This window comes from Alosa sapidissima, chromosome 14 (assembly GCF_018492685.1).
Source record: "Alosa sapidissima isolate fAloSap1 chromosome 14, fAloSap1.pri, whole genome shotgun sequence".
NCBI lineage: Eukaryota > Metazoa > Chordata > Actinopteri > Clupeiformes > Clupeidae > Alosa > Alosa sapidissima.
Window position 1 is genome coordinate 9,635,714 of NC_055970.1, and position 19,541 is coordinate 9,655,254.

Below are 19,541 nucleotides of genomic sequence, written 5' to 3' on the forward strand. Positions count from 1 at the left end.
ACTGGAAACAAAACAAAACAAAACAAAACAAAAATGTATATTACTTCCAAACCAACAGGCGGCAGTAGAGACTTCATCATTTACTATTTTCAGGAAGAGGAAGTTTCGTCAAAAGCAAATCTGATTGCCGATTGGTTGTTTTGAGCGGTTGTTTGGCGGTTTGGTTGGGTTGGCGTTTTTCTGTGTTTGGGCTTATGATTGAACAACGTTGTATCTCCGTATTGTTTAACATTATGAATTAGTGTATTTTTGCATGTGTGTTTCACTAGTCCTAGCATGGGTGATGTAGCAAGGACCCTTTTACAGCGAACGTTACGTAAAATACCGACTGGAAAGTTAGAAGAAACGCTAAAAAAGTGGGCCCACCTTTCAAGAAGACAACAACAATCTGTGAACTACACCCAATCAAAATGGATATTACATGAAAACATTGTTTCTCTATGTGAGGTAAGGTTTAGATTTTTATTTTAGCAAGCAGGTGGCCTTGTTTTTTTTTTTTTTTTAGACGAATGGTTTATCTCCCCGTAACAGCATTGAACCTCACACAGCAGCTGCTAGTTAAAGTATAGAGGACTTTGGTTAAGGTACCACTGGTAGTACCAGTGTATGTTTATCAATATTCTAGAGCTAACGTTCGCATCTAAGTTTAAGTCATGTAACGTTAACGTTAATGCTTTGACAAATGTTTCGTTGTTACCTCTGTTTACCCACCTTCCATAGAATACATTGTTTCCATAATTTTCATACATTTAAGTTTATCATATACTACCATTTAATGTGTCTGATAGGAAAATGGATTGACAACGAGGCATGTGAGCGAACTGGAGATGATCTGTAAGTGAATTATCAATGATTACCAATGCCATTAGTTTTTTTAAAAACACTACTGTTTTATTTTTTAAAAACTGCTACTGAGATGAATAGTCAGGACCAGATTTCAGGATTCTGTAACCCTGTAGGCATTTTTGAGGAAAAGTTGTTATACAGCATGTTTAGATAGTTCAAATTGTCCTTAATACAAATCCACCATATAACATTTTTTTTAGGTCCCCAGTTTCTCAGAATTTTCATTCAAAAATAGATGCCTTGCACTCAGGTGAGAAAAATACTGGTACATAGGGTAAAAATGTAAACCTTTAAAAAAAACTTTCCCAGTTTGTCACTTACATTAAGACAAGTATTTTTTGTATTACAAGTTTTCTGAAATGTAATGTTTAAATATGCAAATGAGGCTTAATCTACTGAAAGACTTGGCCATGCAGGATATTGAAAGCGAGCTGTTGACAGCACCACAGAAAGGTCAAAGTCAATTAGATACATTTGTTGTTGAGAGGCCATCTGGGGGGGGGGGGGGGGGGGGGGGTCTCGTTCAGGGACAAACTTAAAAAGAACAAGTATTTAATCTTTGTGTCTTTGTTTGAAGTTAAGAAGTCAGATCCAAAAACTGGAAAGGTAAAAACTGTCAAGGCAGACCGAAACATTCTGCAACGCCTCATTCTCATTGCTGTAGATGCAGGGCGCCCAGTCAATCTTGACAGCCACAAAACTTTGCAAGTTTGTCACTTACATTAAGACAAGTATTTTTTGTATTACAAGTTTTCTGAAATGTAATGTTTAAATATGCAAATGAGGCTTAATCTACTGAAATATGCGCTAATATGCACAAATTTCCAAATTTGACACGTACACATTGGATGAAGCCATTTGAGGGGAAAAGTTGTTATACATGATATTTTGAAGGTTTAATGTCTCCTGAATATAAATCCACTATATAACATATTCATTAGGGTACCAGTTCTTAATATTTTGTACTGAAACAATATGCTTCTCAGACATTTTCAAAACACCACCATATGAATGGGGGAAAAAAATAGATATCACCGTAAAACTCAGTTTTCTGAAATCTTCTTTTTTACTTATTATTGATTCATACAAGTATCACATGACATTCTGCATTTGCAAGCAGCAGTAAATGGGTTAGGCTTACATCCTTACATCTTGCATCCTTTGGTGCAACCACAGGAGATAAACTCCTCACAAGCATCCGGAACCGGAGGTAGTGACATGAGTTGAGGAACAAGTGAACTTTCCTCCATTTCCCATCCCATGGTCTCAGGGGGTGGCAGAATTGGCTGCTGCATGTGGGCCTGCCGCCAGACCAAAGCCTGGAAGTGAGAACGCTGAATGTGGGAGTAGAGAGAATCTCTGGTTGGTGGCAGTCTTTCTATTGTCATGCCCTTCACAAACATGCTTACTCGAAAGCCATTGATGAAGCCATTGTTGTCAACATTCAATGCTCCATACAGTTTGCAGAAAAAACGTTCCACATTCTGAATGGTGAGTTCACTAAGATCAGGACCTTCACCAAGCCCCTTAAACAGATGATGATGCTGTACAAATACATCCCAACATGACTTTTTTGTGTGTCAATATACGAAGTTGAGTCACTTCCAGTCAGCGCATGAAAACCTGGAAGCAGATCGAGGACCTGTGGTTCCATCTGCAAATGTTTCACTATGGCATGAACTGGAATGTACTTTCTGTCCTTTGCAGTACCTGCCTTCATCCAGATCGTTTGGCATGACATCATGTGGAAATGGGCAATCGGCAGTACCAAGATGTCGGTGTCTCTCGCTGAGACAACAATGTTTGATGCGTTGCTTCTAATGCAGTGAAGAACAATTCTTGTGTCTGTTGCTTCATGCTTGGCTTTCAAGCAGTCGGTGTTAAAGGTTGAATTAGAGGCTTCAACTCATTCTTCATCACTGAAGCCACCTGCAGCAACTATGATCTTATTTGCTGGACCTCCAACAATCAGCTGTTGGGATAAAAAGTGTACAAGATCAGCCTTGTTGTCTGCATGAGCAATAAAGTTCTCCCCACTTTGCAGGAAGAGGCAAATCTCTGCTCTCAATTGGTCTTCTGATTGCCACCAAGCCTCTACCACGGCGCTTTCGTGTTCCACTTTTGATAGAATGTGTGTGGTAGCGATCAAACAAAACATCAATTCGCTGGAATTGTGCTCCACTTCTGAGAACAGATTCCACAAAAACATCAGCAAGGTCCCCAAAACTCTTTGCTGCTTGTGGCTTTCCAATGGCAATGACCAGAGCTTGACCATCAATGATGAGCATTGGTTCATCCCGAAGGTCTCTGTTATCAAGGTGGTTGGTACATAGAATGCCAGCAGCTAGAATCTTAGTAAACACTGCCTTTGAACCTGAACAAAGCTGTCCATTTACATCTGCCAGAGACAAGGGCACAACAAATAGTTCATGCATCATAATGCTGTCAAGATTGACTGGGCGCCCTGCATCTACAGCAATGAGGCGTTGCAGAATGTTTCGGTCTGGCTTGACAGTTTTTACCTTTCCAGTTTTTAGATCTGACTTCTTAACTTCAAACAAAGACGCAAACATTAAATACTTGTTCTTTTTAAGTTTGTCCCTGAACGAGACTCCCACCCCCCCCCCATCCCCCCCCCCCCCCCCCAGATGGCCTCTCAACAACAAATGTATCTAATTGACTTTGACCTTTCTGTGGTGCTGTCAACAGCTCGCTTTCAATATCCTGCGTGGCCAAGTCTTTCAGTAGATTGAGCCTCATTTACATATTTAAACATTACATTTCAGAAAACTTGTAATACAAAAAATACTTGTCTTAATGTACGTGACAAACTGGGAAAGTTTTGTGGTGATCCATAAAGGTTTACATTTTTCCCCTATCTACCAGTATTTTCTCGCCTGAGAGCAAGGCATCTATTTTTGAAGGAAAATTCTGAGAAACTTGGGACCTAAAAAAAATGTTATATGGTGAATTTGTATTAAGGACCCTTTGAACTATCTAAAAATGCTGTATAACAACTTTTCCTCAAAAATGCCTACTGTCTCTTTTCTGAGGCCTTTTTTCAATGTTTGGTCCAGACTAGAATGACACTGGGCTTATCTACTTTTTGATGAGACGGTTGTAACACCCACCAACGTTATAAATTCCCACCAACTTAATAAACCACCAACGTAATAAAAATCTGCAAGTTTTAAATCCACCAACGTAATAACTTACCACCAACGTAATAACCCAATAATTATTACGTTTGCAGGAAGTTATTATGTTGGTGGGAGGTTAAAAGAGTTATTGTAATAACTTCCCACCAGTGTAATAAATCACTGATTTATGGTGAGAAGTTATTATGTTGGTGGGTGTTACAGACGGTGAAGCGTTCCTCTCAGGTGAATTTTCAAGTCATGATAATTAATTCTTTAACGTTAGCATTCATTTATCAAAACAGATTGTATGGAAAATCCAAACCTAGGAACTTGGAGGGCCTGTCATCTTACAGATGCTGACGGTATGGCAAACTATTGTTTTACCACAAAGATACAGCAACCAAAAGGCAAAGAGTCTTTCTGCATTAGTCATTTTCTGTGGCTCGCTTAATGTGTTGTTTAATCTGTATTCATGACACTACTTTTTAAGTCTCACTAATAATCTCAAATCTTGTTTGTACACGTGTTGGTTTTTAGCATGAGTGTTTTTAATCTCACATAGCCAGATCTCCTTTTTCATACTGACACTTTTAGAAGATGCCACATCTGTAGAGCTGCTTAGTTTTAAGGAGCAGTTCAAGTCCCACTTAGCGGAGCTGATCAGAAATGTAAGTAATACATTTTGCGTTGACCACATAAACATTCCTACAAATGTGATGAATTCCTGATGCTGCTGGCAGTCCTCATAATTTTTGATTGTTCCAATGCTTTTCTTCCTCTAGGTCTCAATCAAAATAAAGAAGCATGATAATGGGGCTGTTTGGATACGCATCGCCTGGGGAGACAACTTCAGCAAACCTAATCACTTCAAGCCTACATATGTGGTGCATGATCTTCAAACCCCATATGTTTTCATCTCCAATTTGAAATCAAAGCACAAGCCACTGTTGTACCAGGTAGTTTACCATACATTGTGTTCTGTGCTACTGTACAGCATAATCATTGCAACAAACTATCCTGTATTCTTTACTATAATACATTTAGGGCTGGTTTCCCCATACATGGATCAAGCCTAGTCTAAGATGAACACAAAACTTCAGTGAAACTAGGCTTGATTAATATATGGGACATTGGCCCTTAAGGTGCTGGGGTGGTTTCCTCCATTTAGCATTTAAATGTATGATTTAAGTGTGTAAAATTTACTCAGATAAATAATCAATCAATAATCTTACAAATGTTTTTGATCTTAATAGTGACCTATGTCTGGGACTGAGAATTGGCTTAACACCTCATGTGATTCTGTTTACAACTGTTAACTTAATTGTCTAATTGGCTCAGTTGTGTTATCACTTTGTCGCTACACATGCATACTACATGACATGTATTATGCATATGATAATCTTGTTAAATCCTGGCTGATCCAGTATGATTCACTCACAGGATGCTACATATTTCTAAATTTAAAACTTAACATATTATATGTTTTGCAACCGTAGGGCCTGGTTCTGGCCACCAAACATGGGTCCATTAAAGATGCACATCTGAGCGGACGAAGCCTTCATGCAGTCAGGGACCTACTGATGGGCCACTACCAGCAGGTAATATGAGCTTGATATTATGGGGTTCATGTGTATGTTTGCATTCAACAGATTGTTCTTGACTGTGTAATTGTCACTTAATGTAAATAGTACTTTGTACTTTACTCTCTTATTTAAATACTACTGGGCTGTTGTTTTCCCAGCTGTGGGATCAATAAAGTCTTATCTTATCTTATCTTATCTTATCTTTGCTGTAATGATGAATGTGTATTTAAACAGATCTAGTAATGTCATAATAATGCATTTTGTTTGTCTGTTTTTATAGTCATTTCCAACAAATCACCTAAGGCCTCTTCAGGAGAGAAACCCTCCTATAACACGTATGTATGGAACTGTGTCAATAGTAGAAGCCTTTTAGAAGGGAAACACTTTGCAGCATAATAATTTATACTTTTCTGTTGTAGTGAAATACTGAAGTGATTGTATTTTGATATTATTGTCTTTCCTTAATTTAATATCATCATGTTGCTATCTTTCCTGTATTGCGTTGGTATTAAAATACTAAAATTAGTTTTTAGTCTTAATAATACTAGTTTTTAGTCTTAATAATATAACTATCTCTCCTGACTTGCTTTGGTATGTTTTATGTCTTCCATCTTTTTAGATCCCAATATTGAAAAGGAGCACAAAGAGCATGCTGAGAAAAGACAGCAGGTAGCCTATGAAGCATTTGGTGAGGGAGACATTCCTAAACTGGAGACTGCCACATACACGGTACTTAATCCACTATGTGTTTTCTCCCTTTCTACATCCACATTTATGCAACAGACTATTATGACATGTTGATTATTATTGACAGTTGCTTAGGTTAGCAGTAGATTTAATTTGTATTTCTTCTTTGATTTCCAGTTGGAGACCAGGTTCAGAGGGGGTGGAGGCATGGATACCCTTTCTGATGGCGAGAAACCCTTCAGAACCGTTGTTCAGTTTGCCAGCACCAGCCTCCTAGAATCTTTACGTCACTGTGTATCGTCAGGTAATGCCATCTCTTACACTGACTGTCCGGTCTAACAGAGCATTTACTGTATGATAACTGGTCCAGTGAGAGTATCAGACTGATCATAACCCCATCGTCTGTAGAGATTGGATTAGCTACATCTCTGTGAACTTTAGAGACCATCTGCACACATAAATATGAGCTGACATCGTAGCAGGAATCATAATCAGAGTTTTTTCCCAAATCATCAGGTACTCACACTTACCAAAACAAGACAATGGAAATATCAAATGATTTGTGTCTTATGTCATGCTGTCAAACAGTTTCACTGTATAAATGCATTACTGTATCATATTATTACCGTATCTTACATCACAAACAAATATGCCTGTAGTACTCCTGTCATCCCACAAGAGGGCCCGTGACAAAGAAGTGGGCATTAGTACTTGTAATCCTGTCAGCTCATCATTTCTTGTACAAGAGAAATGCAGAAAGTCCTATATTGTTACGGAGAGGATTACTATGAAGTGGGGTTACTAGCTTATCCAGGTAATGAATGAAAGCTGATCTCTAAAAGAACACGCCACCAAGCATCTATAATTTTAAAGGTGAGGTGGTGTTTTGAGATCAGCTGTAACTCCTGAAGATACCTGGGTAAACCAGTAGACTTGTTTCGTAGTATAGCCCTCTGATCTACGACTCTTGACCAGAGCTTTTGTTTTGTTGTTGTACAGGTATTGCCGAAGCTCCTGTATCCCCACTGTTATCATCCATCACTCAGAAAGGTCGAAATTACTTTGTAATCACAGACAAAGCAGACAAAGGACACAACGCCACCACCCAGAACTCTAGAGCAAAGGTCTAAGAGCAGGAAGTTAGTGTTTGTGAGACGTGCTTGTCTGAGTAGATTTGCACCAAACGTATTCATCGGAATCAGATCTGTTTCCAGTGGATAATCTACTAGCAGCTAGTGTTTTAACTATATAATATTAATATTGTTGGTTGGTTTGACTGATGTGTTCGTCCAGTGGAGAAAGCATGTCCTGTTTTTTTACTAGGTATTAAATTCAGAAATGTATGTTTATGTTTATATCTGTTTGTGTATCTGTATCTGAATAAAGATTCTAAACAAATTATCTGGTGAATTGTGCATTATATTAAGAGTACGCACCATATGCGGATAGACTATATGTAGTAACCAGAGATCATAATAAGCAAAAATATCTAGAACTATGAATTTTAAGATCAATTTATTTATGAGGAGCGACGCGCGTGGTAGAGTTTAGGGGGCGTAGCTGGTTGCTAAGAAAGGTCCCCCTCCCGGAAGTTTACGTGAACGCATATATGGTGCTCCTGCTTCCCTACGCTTTCTCTGATCCAGGGCGGTCTCTTCTCAGAGGAAACATGGCTGCCTCTGCATCGGAGAAGCCACAACGCAATATTGCAGATAACGGAGATGTGGTCGAGGAGGTACCTTCACAGTCGAAAGAAATTATAAAACCTGATATAGCAGAGCTAACCAAAGAGGTGCGGACCAATATCCTATGTACTGTTGAAGGATGTGGAAAGATCCTTCCAAATACCCCGGCTCTGAACATGCACCTTGTTAAGTCCCACAGAGTCAAGGTAAGTGTATTAACGACAGCGATGACTGGCTAACTAATGTTATATATTTAACATAAACACTTGTCAAATCCAAAAGCACACTAGATTGCTGTGAAAGTCTACCAAATGAGTGCTTTTGTTTAGAGAGTTTCTAGCTTGATCGCATTCGACAACGTTAACGCTTAGTGAAAGAACAAACCAGTTGTTGCGATTGAAACTGCGCACGTCTTTAGAAAATAGTTGGTTGTAAACCAGTTTTGGTAGTTAAAGCTGATATTGTCAATGAGTTTTCATCTTTGCCTAAAGTGTATGCTCTCTTTCAGACCGCTGCGGTAGGAGCGTCATTCAAACGTCATTATTCGTTAGCTATTTAGCTAGCATGCTAGCATGATCAATATCAAAGAAAGTTCAGCTCTCCTTTGACAGTGTATTCCTTCAGGGTATATGGTCTCAGAATTTCTTTTTGTCGGTACAATGGGGAAAGGTACCCTAGGACCTATCCATCCCACCACCTTGGCGTGCTCTGTGGGCCCTACACTTGTCCACTGGGAAACCACCGTCACGATGTGCATTGATTGTTTTGTTGTTGTCCTATGTTATGATGGTGCATTCATTTCTTTGTCAAATGTAGATCTACTAGTTCTGCGATAAAATTAAGCAAAAATCCCCAAGAGGTCCTGACTGACAAAGGGAAACAACGTTGGATTGATTTACACGTCTCATAGCCTTTGCCCTTGGTGATGAAGTATTATGAACTCGTTCTGATCTCATTAAATTGCTGAGATCGCAACACCAATTAAAATGCATGTTCAGAGAAAGAGTATATGCCCAGATCTGGTTTTGTAGATCCCATATGCTCACTTGTCCTCGCACTTGAAATTGCAGTTGACCATGTACAGTAGACTAAAATGTGCTTAAAATTGCCCTCTAATTTCAATCTTTAGAAGCTAATTGGTTATGTTTTTGTAATATGTTGACTTAGGGTCATTTAAGATTTTCCAGGTTGGTTATAGGCTGTATGATTGTGGGATGTTTAGAACTGATGTTCTGAGTAACACATGATCAGTAAGCAGCAGTACGTGTGGCAGGCAGTGGCGCACTCTCATCCAGCTCTCCTCATGCATTATTTATTTGTCCACGCAGAAAAAAAGTGTATGATTTCAGGTGGACGTTACAGTTCTGTGACTGCAGGCAGAGAGCAGCTAGACAGCTGTGAGTAAAGGAAATCTTGGGTGTGGTGGTAGCAGGTCGAGGCTAATGGGCCCTGGGCTAAAAATATTATTTCAGCGTTTAGTTGACTTTCAACATTGCAAGCTGAAAAGCCTTCCCTCCATTTACTGTGCGCCACTCGGGGCTGTCCAGACTACCCTCCTTCTAGTGTTGAAAAACAAAACAGCCCAGCCGGCCCTGCTGAAGTGTCTCCAGGGCTGGCAGACAAATGAATGCTGTGTAGCATGGCACTGGGGGACAGGACCATGGTGTTTGGTCAGATGCCGGCTGAATGTTAACCTATGGCTGCTTCTTGCTGTTTCTCTATTTGCTGCAGTAAACTGCTCAGTTCTCTCATTGATATTGGCCCTTTTCATTTGAATGCAGAACAGCCTAATAATAATAATAATAAAAAAGCAAGAACATAGAATAGCCTAATAATAATAATTAAAAAAAACACACACACTGCATTTTTACTGATTACTAGCATTATTAGCACAATTTAATTTAAAGCATGACGTAAGGCAGAGACTGCATGGTCTGGATCAAAAGCAGTGCAGGCTAGAGTATAGTTTGCTGTTGAGATAATGCAGTATCTCCCACGAGGAATGTCTTTCTCCGTGTATGTGCTGTACGGTTATGTAAGCAATCATGCTGCACATTGATTCTGTGCACTGACCTGGCATCTGCCAAGTTTTCCAGTGCAGTAGAACATTTATTGCTCTAGCTTTTCAGACATCACAGGGTGTTGTCAAGGGATTTATGTACCTCATTTTAATTAGAATACTATCGTCTGCTATGCAAGTCTTATATCATTGTCCACTTGCATAGACTCTCATAAAAATTAATTGGTTACTGATGGTCTGTTTGTTAATTCATTTGCCATTTGAAACGTTATTTTGGACAGCAATTGTTGTTTTCATAGGGATTGTCAGGTGTGTTGAACTGGTGAAAGAGTAATTTAGTTGAGAATGTAGTGTCAGTTTTGTAATGGTTGTTGTAGTGGTTGTTAAGATATGTCTTGATGTGGGCCCCAGCTGTGGCGCAACTGGCTGGGACACCTGCACCGTACGCTGGCGACCCGGGTTCGATTCCTGCCCTGTGGTCCTCTCTGGATCCCACCCCTGCTCTCTCCCCCATTTGCTTCCTGTCACTCTCCACTGTCCTATCATTAAAGGCATAAAAAGCCCCCAAAAATATACTTAAAAATATGCTTAAAAATATACTAAAAAAGAAAAGATGTCATGATGTTATGATATGTCACAAGTCTTTCTTTTCATTATTAGGATGGCATTGTCAACCCCACTGTTCGAAAGGACATGAAAGGCCCACAAAAACTCTATTGCTGTCCAATAGAGGGGTGTCCAAGAGGACCAAATCGACCCTTCTCACAGTTCTCCTTAGTCAAACAGGTAAAGTTATTTTAATCTTCGCATTGTCATCGCTTTAACTTTATGGGCAGCCGTGGCCTACTGGTTAGCGCTTCAGACTTGTAACCAGAGGGTTGCCGGTTCGAACCGCAACCAGTAGGACCGGCTGAAGTGCCCTTGAGCAAGGCAACTAACTCCTCACTGCTCCCCGAGCGCCGCTGTAACAGGCAGCTCACTGCGTCGGGATTAGTGTGTGCTTCACCTCACTGTGTGTTCACTGTGTGCTGAGTGTGTTTCACTAATTCACAGATTGGGATAAATGCAGAAACCAAATTTCCCTCACGGGATCAAAAGAGTATACTTATACTGTCAACATAACTGCACATTAAAGCCGATTGATGTGTCTCTGATGCTGTCCAGAAAGCAAAAGGAAGTGTTTGAACTTCAGGAGACTTTCTATATTTTGTGCTAAACTGAGATTACGGAAGCAGTTTCTAGGATAAATCAATGTCACTCACAAAAAGAGACAATGAATAGCTGATGTTTTCCAAAACGTCTTTCAGGATTAATAAAGTAACAATGTATCTATCTATAGTTTGTCTATGATCTGTTTGAAAATGGTTAAATTTAGCACCATGTGGAAATCATGGAAAATTGCTGTCAGTACATTTCACAATGTACATGAACTGTGCCATTCAACATGCTAATATGTGCTCATATGTGCACACCAGCATTTCATGAAGATGCACACTGAGAAGAAACATAAGTGTGTCAAGTGTAGCAACAGCTACAGCACAGAGTGGGACCTCAGAAGACATGCAGAGGATTGTGGGAGAACGTACAGCTGTACGTGTGGCTGCCCTTATGCTAGCCGTGCTGCTCTCCTGTCTCACACCTACAGAACTGGTCATGAGATTCCAGATGAACACCGGTACTTTTTTCACATTACACATAAGCAGGTCACATCGCAATCCAGCTGGACAGTTTGCTAAATAGTCTCTCTTTCTTTCTTTCTTTCTTTCTTTCTTTCTTTCTTTCTTTCTTTTTTTCTCTCTCTCTCTCTCTCTCTCTCTCTCTCTCTCTCTCTCTCTCTCTCTCTCTCTCTCTCTCTCTCTCTCTCTCTCTCTCTCTCTCTCGTTTCCCAAAGGTACCCGCCGGTGAAGAAAAGAAAAATGGAGCGCATGATCTGCAGCGCAATGAAAGTCCGACCCACGGAGCAGACGTTTCCGATGCCTGGATCCGAAAAGGAGCTTTCAGAGGGAGCCATCCCTACTGAAGGAGCATGCCAAACCCACGACACGGCAAAACAGAATCCCAACCCTTCAAAAAGCATGCAGAAGCTTCTCCTGCCAAAGCCTAAAGTGGCCCTGGTCAACGTGCCCGTGATGCATCTGGCCCACCTTCCCGTCCTTCTCCCATCAGGTGATAGCAGTGCCTTGAGGTCCGTCATCCTGGCTCTGGACACGCAAGGCTCTCTGAGCACGTACCATCTTATCCCCCAGTCCTATGGAGCGGTCGTGCCGACACTAAACACCAAGAATTTTACCTTTAAAGACACTGTGCCATACTCCAGGCCTGGCTCTGGTGTTGTCAGTACTGGTGTCCAGGTATGCATGGACAGTGCAGTGTCCCCTGGGGACCTGGGTCTAGGGCTGGCACTCCGAGGTAAGAGCACCTCCACAGACATCCAGACAGACATTTCATACCTCAAAAAGGGACCCTCAGTGGACGGGGCTTTGGTGAGCTCCATGGGAGAGTCCTCGGTCTCCTCCTGCTCGCAAACAGACATTAGCGTGAGCGCTCAGGTCTTGTTGCCGGTCAGTGTGCAGACCCAGACATTTCCTGCACGGGCCAAAACCACTTCGTCCATCGCCGCGCAAACTGAAACCCACAATCCGCTTTCTTTTCAACCCTTTAACATCACCAGGGAGACTCAGACTAATTGTGTTGGTGGCACCCAAGAGGAAAAGGTTCTGATGAACCAGTCTGTGATGTGCTCCGGCCTCTTTGATTCTGATTCGCCCAGTGTCTCCACGCAAACGGTCTTGACGGACATTCCATTCCGCACTGGCAGTGTCCACGACCACCTCAGCTCATCAGCTTCTGTGCTCTACAGTGACAAAACCGAAGGACCCATGTGTTTTGAAGCCCAAACAGATAATCTTAACCAGAGCTCTGTGGCAGACAACCAAACTCAGACCATGACACTTTTGAACGACCTGGAGAATATCCTGTCCGATGGCATGGGAGAAGGGGCCCTGGAGAATGACCAGACACTGTCAGTGTCGGCAGTGGGCTGTGGACCAGGACTGGAACACGTGCAAGAGAACAGCACGGGCATCGACTTTGACTTGGAGGAGTTCTTAAGTGCTGCACACATTCAGACACAGACTGAGGAGAGTGATCTGGGAGGCCTAAGCTCAGAGACACAACTGGAGCTGCTCGACATTGAGACACAAACCGACTTCCTGCTCCTGGACAAACTCAGTGGAGGTGACATGGCCAGGACCCAGTCGAACGACTTGGAGATGGAGATGTTTGACACTCAGACGCAGACAGACCTGAACTTCATTCTCAACCCAAGTGGTCACATGCCACTTGGAAACATTCTGAGGCAGTCCAGCTTTAATATAAGCACAGAGTCTTCGGACAACGAGACACAGACGGACATCCGTCCGCCCACGTTACCCTTGCCCTGCACATCTGATGGACAGGTGCGGCTTAGCAGCGCAGAGACCCAAACAGTAACAAGCTCCTTCGACAGCTTGGGCCACCTGTTCCTGACAAGCAACGAGACCCAGACGGTCGTGGACGACTTCATGTCAGCGGACCTGGCCTGGAACATGGAGTCTCATTTCAGCTCGGTAGAAACACAAACCTGCGAAGAGCTGTTCTCTCTGTTTCAACACTCGGAGAAGCCCAACAGCTGAAGGCCCTGCTCCCTTGCTGCGGCTGGAATTCAGATCCCACAGAAAGCATCTCTTGGCCTCTGAAATCTACCTTTCGGAGGGAGGCTGAAGGGTCAGAGAATGGGTGTTCAGACAGACACTCCTCAATAAGCCTATAGAAGCCCCCTGCCAATGTGTTCACTCACTAAAATGTCATTCCAAATGTGTGAGGTGGTGAGTAAATGAAAACATTGAAGAAAATGTACTGGCAGCACTTTCAGTTCTCCACATGCCTCTGTGATATGCACAGCAACAAAACATAAATACTAAAGTACAGATTTGTATATGGTCATCTCCACAGTCTGAACATGTTTAAATTCAACACTGTATGAAAGATTCTCTTTCATTAGGCTTCATTTTGACCTGTTCTAAATGAATGTCAAAGTAAATGTACTTGTGAAAACTCTTTAAAAAGGTTGGAAGGTAATACCAGTCAATACAGTGAAGGGTGACTAAACTGACTAAACACTAACAGTAATCACATAAAAAGATATTGAAATGTACATCTGTCAGTCCACATGGACTGTTGCTCTGTCAGTAGACCCTTATGAAGCTACATCACCTGTGAGAAAACTGCCCATAGACCTAACTGGAACGATCCTGTGATGCTCAAGTCAGATACCACTATGGGCCAAAAAGATATTTCTTAACCAATATATTGCTTTTTACATATGTGTGCGCTTGCTGTAGGTGTAAAAGAAACCTTTATGACCTGTGATGTAAATTGTGAGTCTACAATTTGTTAGATAGAACAGAAGTCTGTCACTGTGAAGATATGGTTGCTGTGCTCCTTTAGCAGGAATCATGCACACATTTATTCTTGCTGACTGTTAATAATACACTTAGTCATCATCATGAGGCAACTTTCCTTTATTTCAAAGTAATGCTGTTTACATGTATTCGGTTCATCATTAAGCTTACCTAGATACTTCGATCAAACATTGAAATATCACAGAAATACCTGCATTGAATGTGCTTTTTTGTATTTATTTGTGCTGTTGCTAACTATTTGCACGAGTACTTTCCTTTAGTTGGTGCCTTATTTTAATAGAAGGTAAGCAATTGCCATTTGTGTTGCGCAGGTGTAATATACCATGATGTGTTGTGGATAAACCAACACTTTTTTTTGTTTTTTCATTTTATTTCCCTCTTTGTTAAATACATTTTTGGCTGGACATCTCCAGTCTGGGCAACAATTGCCCAGCCATAGGTGACTGCTGTGTAAAGCAAAAATATACTTGTGTGAATGATTGAATTTCTGCCATGGAAGCCATATTAACCAGCATTCCGTACCTATTACCACTCTGTGTGCGTGTGTGTGTTTAAGATTATGGAGTGTTTATCAACGCATGTGATAGTCATTATAAATCTAGCTCAATCCAGCACCTGCTGCTTCAACCCTCTAAGTTAACACCTTATACCTGTGCCTATGAATTAGTAATTTTCATTCTTTGTGCATTTTGACTGGGTGAGTGCCTCAAAGAGTGTGTCTGTGTGTGTCTGTGTCTGTGTCTGTGTGTTTGGAGGGAAGAACATAACCAGTATTTCTATACAACCATACATGCTGTATCCTTTAACTTTGACGTTTGTTTCCAAGCAGGCATTACCGCATGTGTACATGTTATGGTGTAAACCAAGAATATCTACCAAATGTACTCTGTAAAAATATTTAGATGCTGGTATTGAGAAACAACTTGTTTCAGCAGCTATGTATGTTTATAATTGGAAACGTGGTACTAAAATTATTTAAACATGTCTTGGGTGGCAACATCCGTACTACAACCCTTTAGAATCTGCCCTATAAGCTTGGATCTCAACTGTCATTTTCATGTATGTTCTGTCCATAGATGGAGAATACTATTCTATGTGTATCTCTGTCAACTGTAGAATGTAAGCAGCACTGTGCCCATAGATGGTGTGTGTGTGTGTGTGTGTGTGTGTGTGTGTGTGTGTGTGTGTGTGTGTGTGTGTGTGTGTGTGTGTGTGTGTGAGAGAGAGCGCCTACTAGCATGACACTACTCACTACCAGTGCTTGAGTGTGGAAATTGGTTGAAGTGTAAACCTTTTCAAAACATAAAGCTAAATGACATTATTGTTACTGGTAGTTGTTTAGGCCACAAGTTCAACAACATATTATCACTTTGATGTGTGTAATTATTTCGGGCATTTTCCAATGCTGGATTCACACTTCCAAACTCAAACTTTCAAGCAACAAGCAATACATTACACCACTCTGACCACAAACTGGAAAATGATATATATATACTTGACCCCCCCCCCCCCACACACACACACACACCATTTACAAAAAAAAAAAACGATTAAAATGTATCCACTTCTACTTGAAAATGTTCACTTAAAACGCTTTGTTATTTTCCAGAGAATGCATGCTTGTTTGTGCCATGATGTGGATGTTAAGTTAACCCTAGTTTCCTTCCTGGAGGTGTCTTAATTTGCTGAAAATGTAAACTGTCAATTAAGTTCATTCTGCTAAACAAGCAGTGACCGTGATAAATTGTACGAACTGACATTTGTTCTCTGAGTCTGTGAATAAACAAATGGCACTTGTGTTCAATACATTTTACATTTATTAATGCATGTTCCAATTTTATTAATTGTTCATTTCACATTCCACCAACAATGTAACAGTCATCACACCAAAATTATGGTGGCTGGCTCAAACTCCCACTTTCAAAAACCTGTTAACAGTACTTCTAACAGTCCCTTTCAGAAATAAGAGATGCTGTAGGCCTATTTTCAGTTTTATAGCTTATTGTCTTATTTTGTTTACAAGTTACACGAGTCTGGGTACTTACTGTTTAGCCTACATCTTACACACTTCAGGCTGTTGCAGATAGCTCAGGGAAGAGACTGTATGACACTAGGTGGTACAGCCTGAGACATGCACAATAAAAAAAAATTGCTTTCTGCATTTTTGTTTTGCTTTTCCCTCCATTGTACCGAACTCGTACCGAACCGAGGTATGAACCGAACCGTGACTTCTGTGTATCGTTACACCCCTAGTCTCCAGTGATTGTTGTAGTAGCTTGAACAGTTTGTTTGCCATAGGGATACTTCCACTGGGTTTGTGAGGTTAGGATGACTACAGCTGAAATTTCACACCGGCATTCCTGAACAAACTTAATTACACTGGGGTTTCTTGTAAGAGGAACTCCGTTGCTTGGTAACTGAAGGGATACCCATTTGAGCCTTGATGCCTTAAAATGAAGGAAGCCTTGAAATTCCATGTCACAGACATCTGCAAGGCTTATCTGTGATGAGGTACCGTGTTTTTAATTCTATGTCAAAAGTGACTATTGTCCTAGTGTGAGCCCTTCCTCTGCAAGTTTTCTCCCTTAAACACATTCTTTGTAGTTGAATACAGAAAGTGTCATCCAAGTACACAAAACACCTTCGTTCAGCAATAGACACTATTTTTGGGGAATGACACCTGTTCATAAAAGAATGCTCATACCAAAACTTGCAGAAGTATACAAACATTTACCTAACCGTTCAATCTTAGTGCTCATTTAATTTACTGTTAACATTTTCTAAGAACACCATTTATGAACACATGCCCTGAGGTCAAACCTCTTTAATCAGCTGACTGACCCATGACAGCAACACGTTGCACCCTGAGTGCGTCAGAGACGGTGAATGGAGGCAGGGATGGCAACCCTTGTGCCAAACAGCATTGGCAGTTTAGGCTCGGCCCGCCTGATGTTCTTGGTCTTGTAACCAAAGTAGAGTTTACCACTATTATTCCTCGCAGGTGATCTGGCCAGGTCCTCCTGTCTAGGGTACCTCGCCAGGCGGTACGTGACTCGAGGCATTGCATCGTTCATGGTGGGGAAGGACTGATCAGACCTTTTGGTGATGGGAATGCTGAAAGCCGTCAGCAGGCTGTGACTATTCTCACACGTCCAGTACTTGGAGGCATCGGAGCTGTGTAAACCATCCTCAGCAGACCTGGAGTCCAGGTGAGCTTCTGTTCTCATTTCCCCACAGCCATCGACACCTCTGCTGCCCCCAGCAGTGGCAGTCGCTGAGGCACCTCTCCGCCAAATTTCAGCCGTGTCCTGTATGTCGGCTCCAAAGCTGACCTCACCACTTTCTAGGTGATTTGGGCAACTCGTGTTTCCATCCAAGAAAGTTTTGAGAGGAGGCAGTACAGCATTGCAGTTGACCAGAGTGGCATTTCCAGCATGCTGGTCTTTCAGCATAAGACACTGATCCTCCTGATGGTGGGAGAGGCCTACACAAGTAGCAGCTGTGCGGTTGATGAGCAGGCCACTCATGCCTGAGAACTTTTTTGCCGAGACAGCTTGTTTTGGCAGGAGATCTAGTGTATTTTTATAGGCAGAGCTGACGGAGCACGTGCTGCTTGGGCGTGCCTTTAATAATTCTATGTTGGGTGGGATTGTCTTTTTTGAGTTTTTTGGAGATGACCTGCTGCAAAGTTCAGGAGAATGTCTTGCAGTCTCTGATACATGGGGTTCCACTACCTTTGTGTCAACACAGAGAAGGCAGTGAGAGTCTGCATCCCAGGTCTTTGGTCTCTTGCTTCTCCTTTGCATTTGGAGAGAGGGGCCCCTACCCCACCCATGGACCTGTTAGATAATAACCAGAAAAAAATGGCTGGTTAAAGACCTGTTGCAACACCATATTAGGCTATCTTCATTAAAAGTTATGCTTCAAAATTCACAAAACAGAATCTTAGAATTAGTTTTGAATGGTACTCACAGCTTCTTCCCAGCCATTGTGATTTCTAAATCCATCAGTGTCCTGGTCGTTTGATAAATATTCTTCACTCACATCCAAAAGTGTGTTAACGAGGTCCCTGTCCGATAACTGATGTTCTTCCATATATGTGTCCATACTCATGCAGCCATTATTATCACCATACTCGCAGGCTGATTCAAATCCTCTGAAAGACTCCATTCCGATGGTCTTTCAGAGGAGTGTGGCTGAAAGGGTAACGGTGACGTTATAGGAAGGCTACACAAGTTGTAGGCTTGTCAGCATCAGCAACATTACCTAACCATCATTTTAGCAACTGAATAACGTTATTCATGGGTTTCACCAGCTCCCTTTACACAGGTGTATTAATCAAACACCGTGCAGTCTGCATTCATAATCTAGGTGCTTGATTTTATACACCTGTGGAAAGGGACCTGATGAAACCCATGAATATGTTCATAAGCATGACTTGGATGAAGAAAGTGAACAAGCTTTGAGGTATATAGCCTAACCGATGTAACCTTTGCAACTTGCTAAAAATGGACATCAAGGCAATGTCTGTCCCCCCCATTAATGCACAAATAGGCTGACACCAGACATAATTTCACTGCATTTCTTACTTCCAGTAACTATATGCATGTGACAATAAACTTCCTTGTATCCTTGTATCCTTGTACTGGCTCAGCAAATAAGCTATGGACGTTTAGCTTTGACAGTTTTTTCGCTTAACGTTAGTTGACAAAGCTGCAAATTACACTGTAAATAACGTTAATGCACAGACAGCTAAAATCCAGAGCGTTGCCTAGAAGCTAATCCTTATGTTCGCGAAGAAATGTGATAACATTGATAGCTGCTAGGCCTAGATAACATAGTGCCGAAGCCCCACACACAATAGTCTATAAGAACTTAATGAAAGATACTTACCAACTAACCTGCAGAGTTACACATATTGCACACACACGACCCCAAGTAGGGACTACCTGCAAGTGCTATCTATGTCCGTTTATTTGGCAAAGGCGACCGAGGACATCAAATATTTATCTCTTTTTAACTGTCCACACACAGGACGCTACAACAAACCTGAGGTCATAAAGTGTAGAACGTTGCTATGACAATCGAACCGAACGAGAGGATGTGACGTTTTAGAA

General features: G+C 41.5%; 3 protein-coding genes across 3 annotated transcripts; 2 read left to right on the forward strand and 1 right to left on the reverse strand.

Annotated features, from left to right (window-relative positions):
• Positions 1-94: 94 nt before the first annotated feature.
• Positions 95-7,654, forward strand: cenpn (centromere protein N). Its single transcript, XM_042062449.1, has 10 exons — positions 95-447; positions 789-834; positions 4,289-4,348; positions 4,581-4,654; positions 4,769-4,942; positions 5,483-5,584; positions 5,850-5,904; positions 6,189-6,298; positions 6,434-6,560; positions 7,256-7,654. Exons 1-10 carry the CDS (start codon positions 277-279, stop codon positions 7,384-7,386), a joined length of 1,050 nt encoding a protein of 349 aa, XP_041918383.1. The 5' UTR covers positions 95-276; the 3' UTR covers positions 7,387-7,654.
• A 199-nt stretch (positions 7,655-7,853) lies between these two features.
• atmin (ATM interactor) lies at positions 7,854-16,228 on the forward strand. Its single transcript, XM_042062111.1, has 4 exons — positions 7,854-8,147; positions 10,622-10,747; positions 11,437-11,636; positions 11,853-16,228. The coding sequence occupies exons 1-4, from the start codon at positions 7,866-7,868 to the stop codon at positions 13,633-13,635; spliced, it is 2,391 nt and encodes a 796-aa protein (XP_041918045.1). The 5' UTR covers positions 7,854-7,865; the 3' UTR covers positions 13,636-16,228.
• Positions 16,229-17,233: 1,005 nt separating this feature from the next.
• On the reverse strand, positions 17,234-19,481 carry si:ch73-103b9.2 (uncharacterized protein LOC100150067 homolog). The gene is made up of 3 exons (XM_042062521.1): positions 19,318-19,481; positions 18,397-18,620; positions 17,234-18,263 (listed from the first exon to the last, which is right to left on the reverse strand). The coding sequence occupies exons 2-3, from the start codon at positions 18,592-18,594 to the stop codon at positions 17,298-17,300; spliced, it is 1,164 nt and encodes a 387-aa protein (XP_041918455.1). The 5' UTR covers positions 18,595-18,620; positions 19,318-19,481; the 3' UTR covers positions 17,234-17,297.
• Between the last annotated feature and the right edge of the window lie 60 nt (positions 19,482-19,541).

Bases quoted from the DNA above. Each gene is read 5' to 3' on its own strand.
- cenpn (XM_042062449.1), top strand. From the start codon at position 277: ATGGGTGATGTAGCAAGGACCCTTTTACAGCGAACGTTACGTAAAATA. The intron at 4,943-5,482 runs GTAGTTTACCAT...TTGCAACCGTAG, and splicing joins ACAAGCCACTGTTGTACCAG to GGCCTGGTTCTGGCCACCAA. The intron at 6,561-7,255 runs GTAATGCCATCT...GTTGTTGTACAG, and splicing joins ACGTCACTGTGTATCGTCAG to GTATTGCCGAAGCTCCTGTA.
- si:ch73-103b9.2 (XM_042062521.1), bottom strand. From the start codon at position 18,594: ATGGAGTCTTTCAGAGGATTTGAATCAGCCTGCGAGTATGGTGATAAT. The intron at 18,264-18,396 runs GTGAGTACCATT...ATTATCTAACAG, and splicing joins ACAATGGCTGGGAAGAAGCT to GTCCATGGGTGGGGTAGGGG.
- atmin (XM_042062111.1), top strand. From the start codon at position 7,866: ATGGTGCTCCTGCTTCCCTACGCTTTCTCTGATCCAGGGCGGTCTCTT. The intron at 8,148-10,621 runs GTAAGTGTATTA...TTTCATTATTAG, and splicing joins TTAAGTCCCACAGAGTCAAG to GATGGCATTGTCAACCCCAC. The intron at 10,748-11,436 runs GTAAAGTTATTT...TGTGCACACCAG, and splicing joins AGTTCTCCTTAGTCAAACAG to CATTTCATGAAGATGCACAC.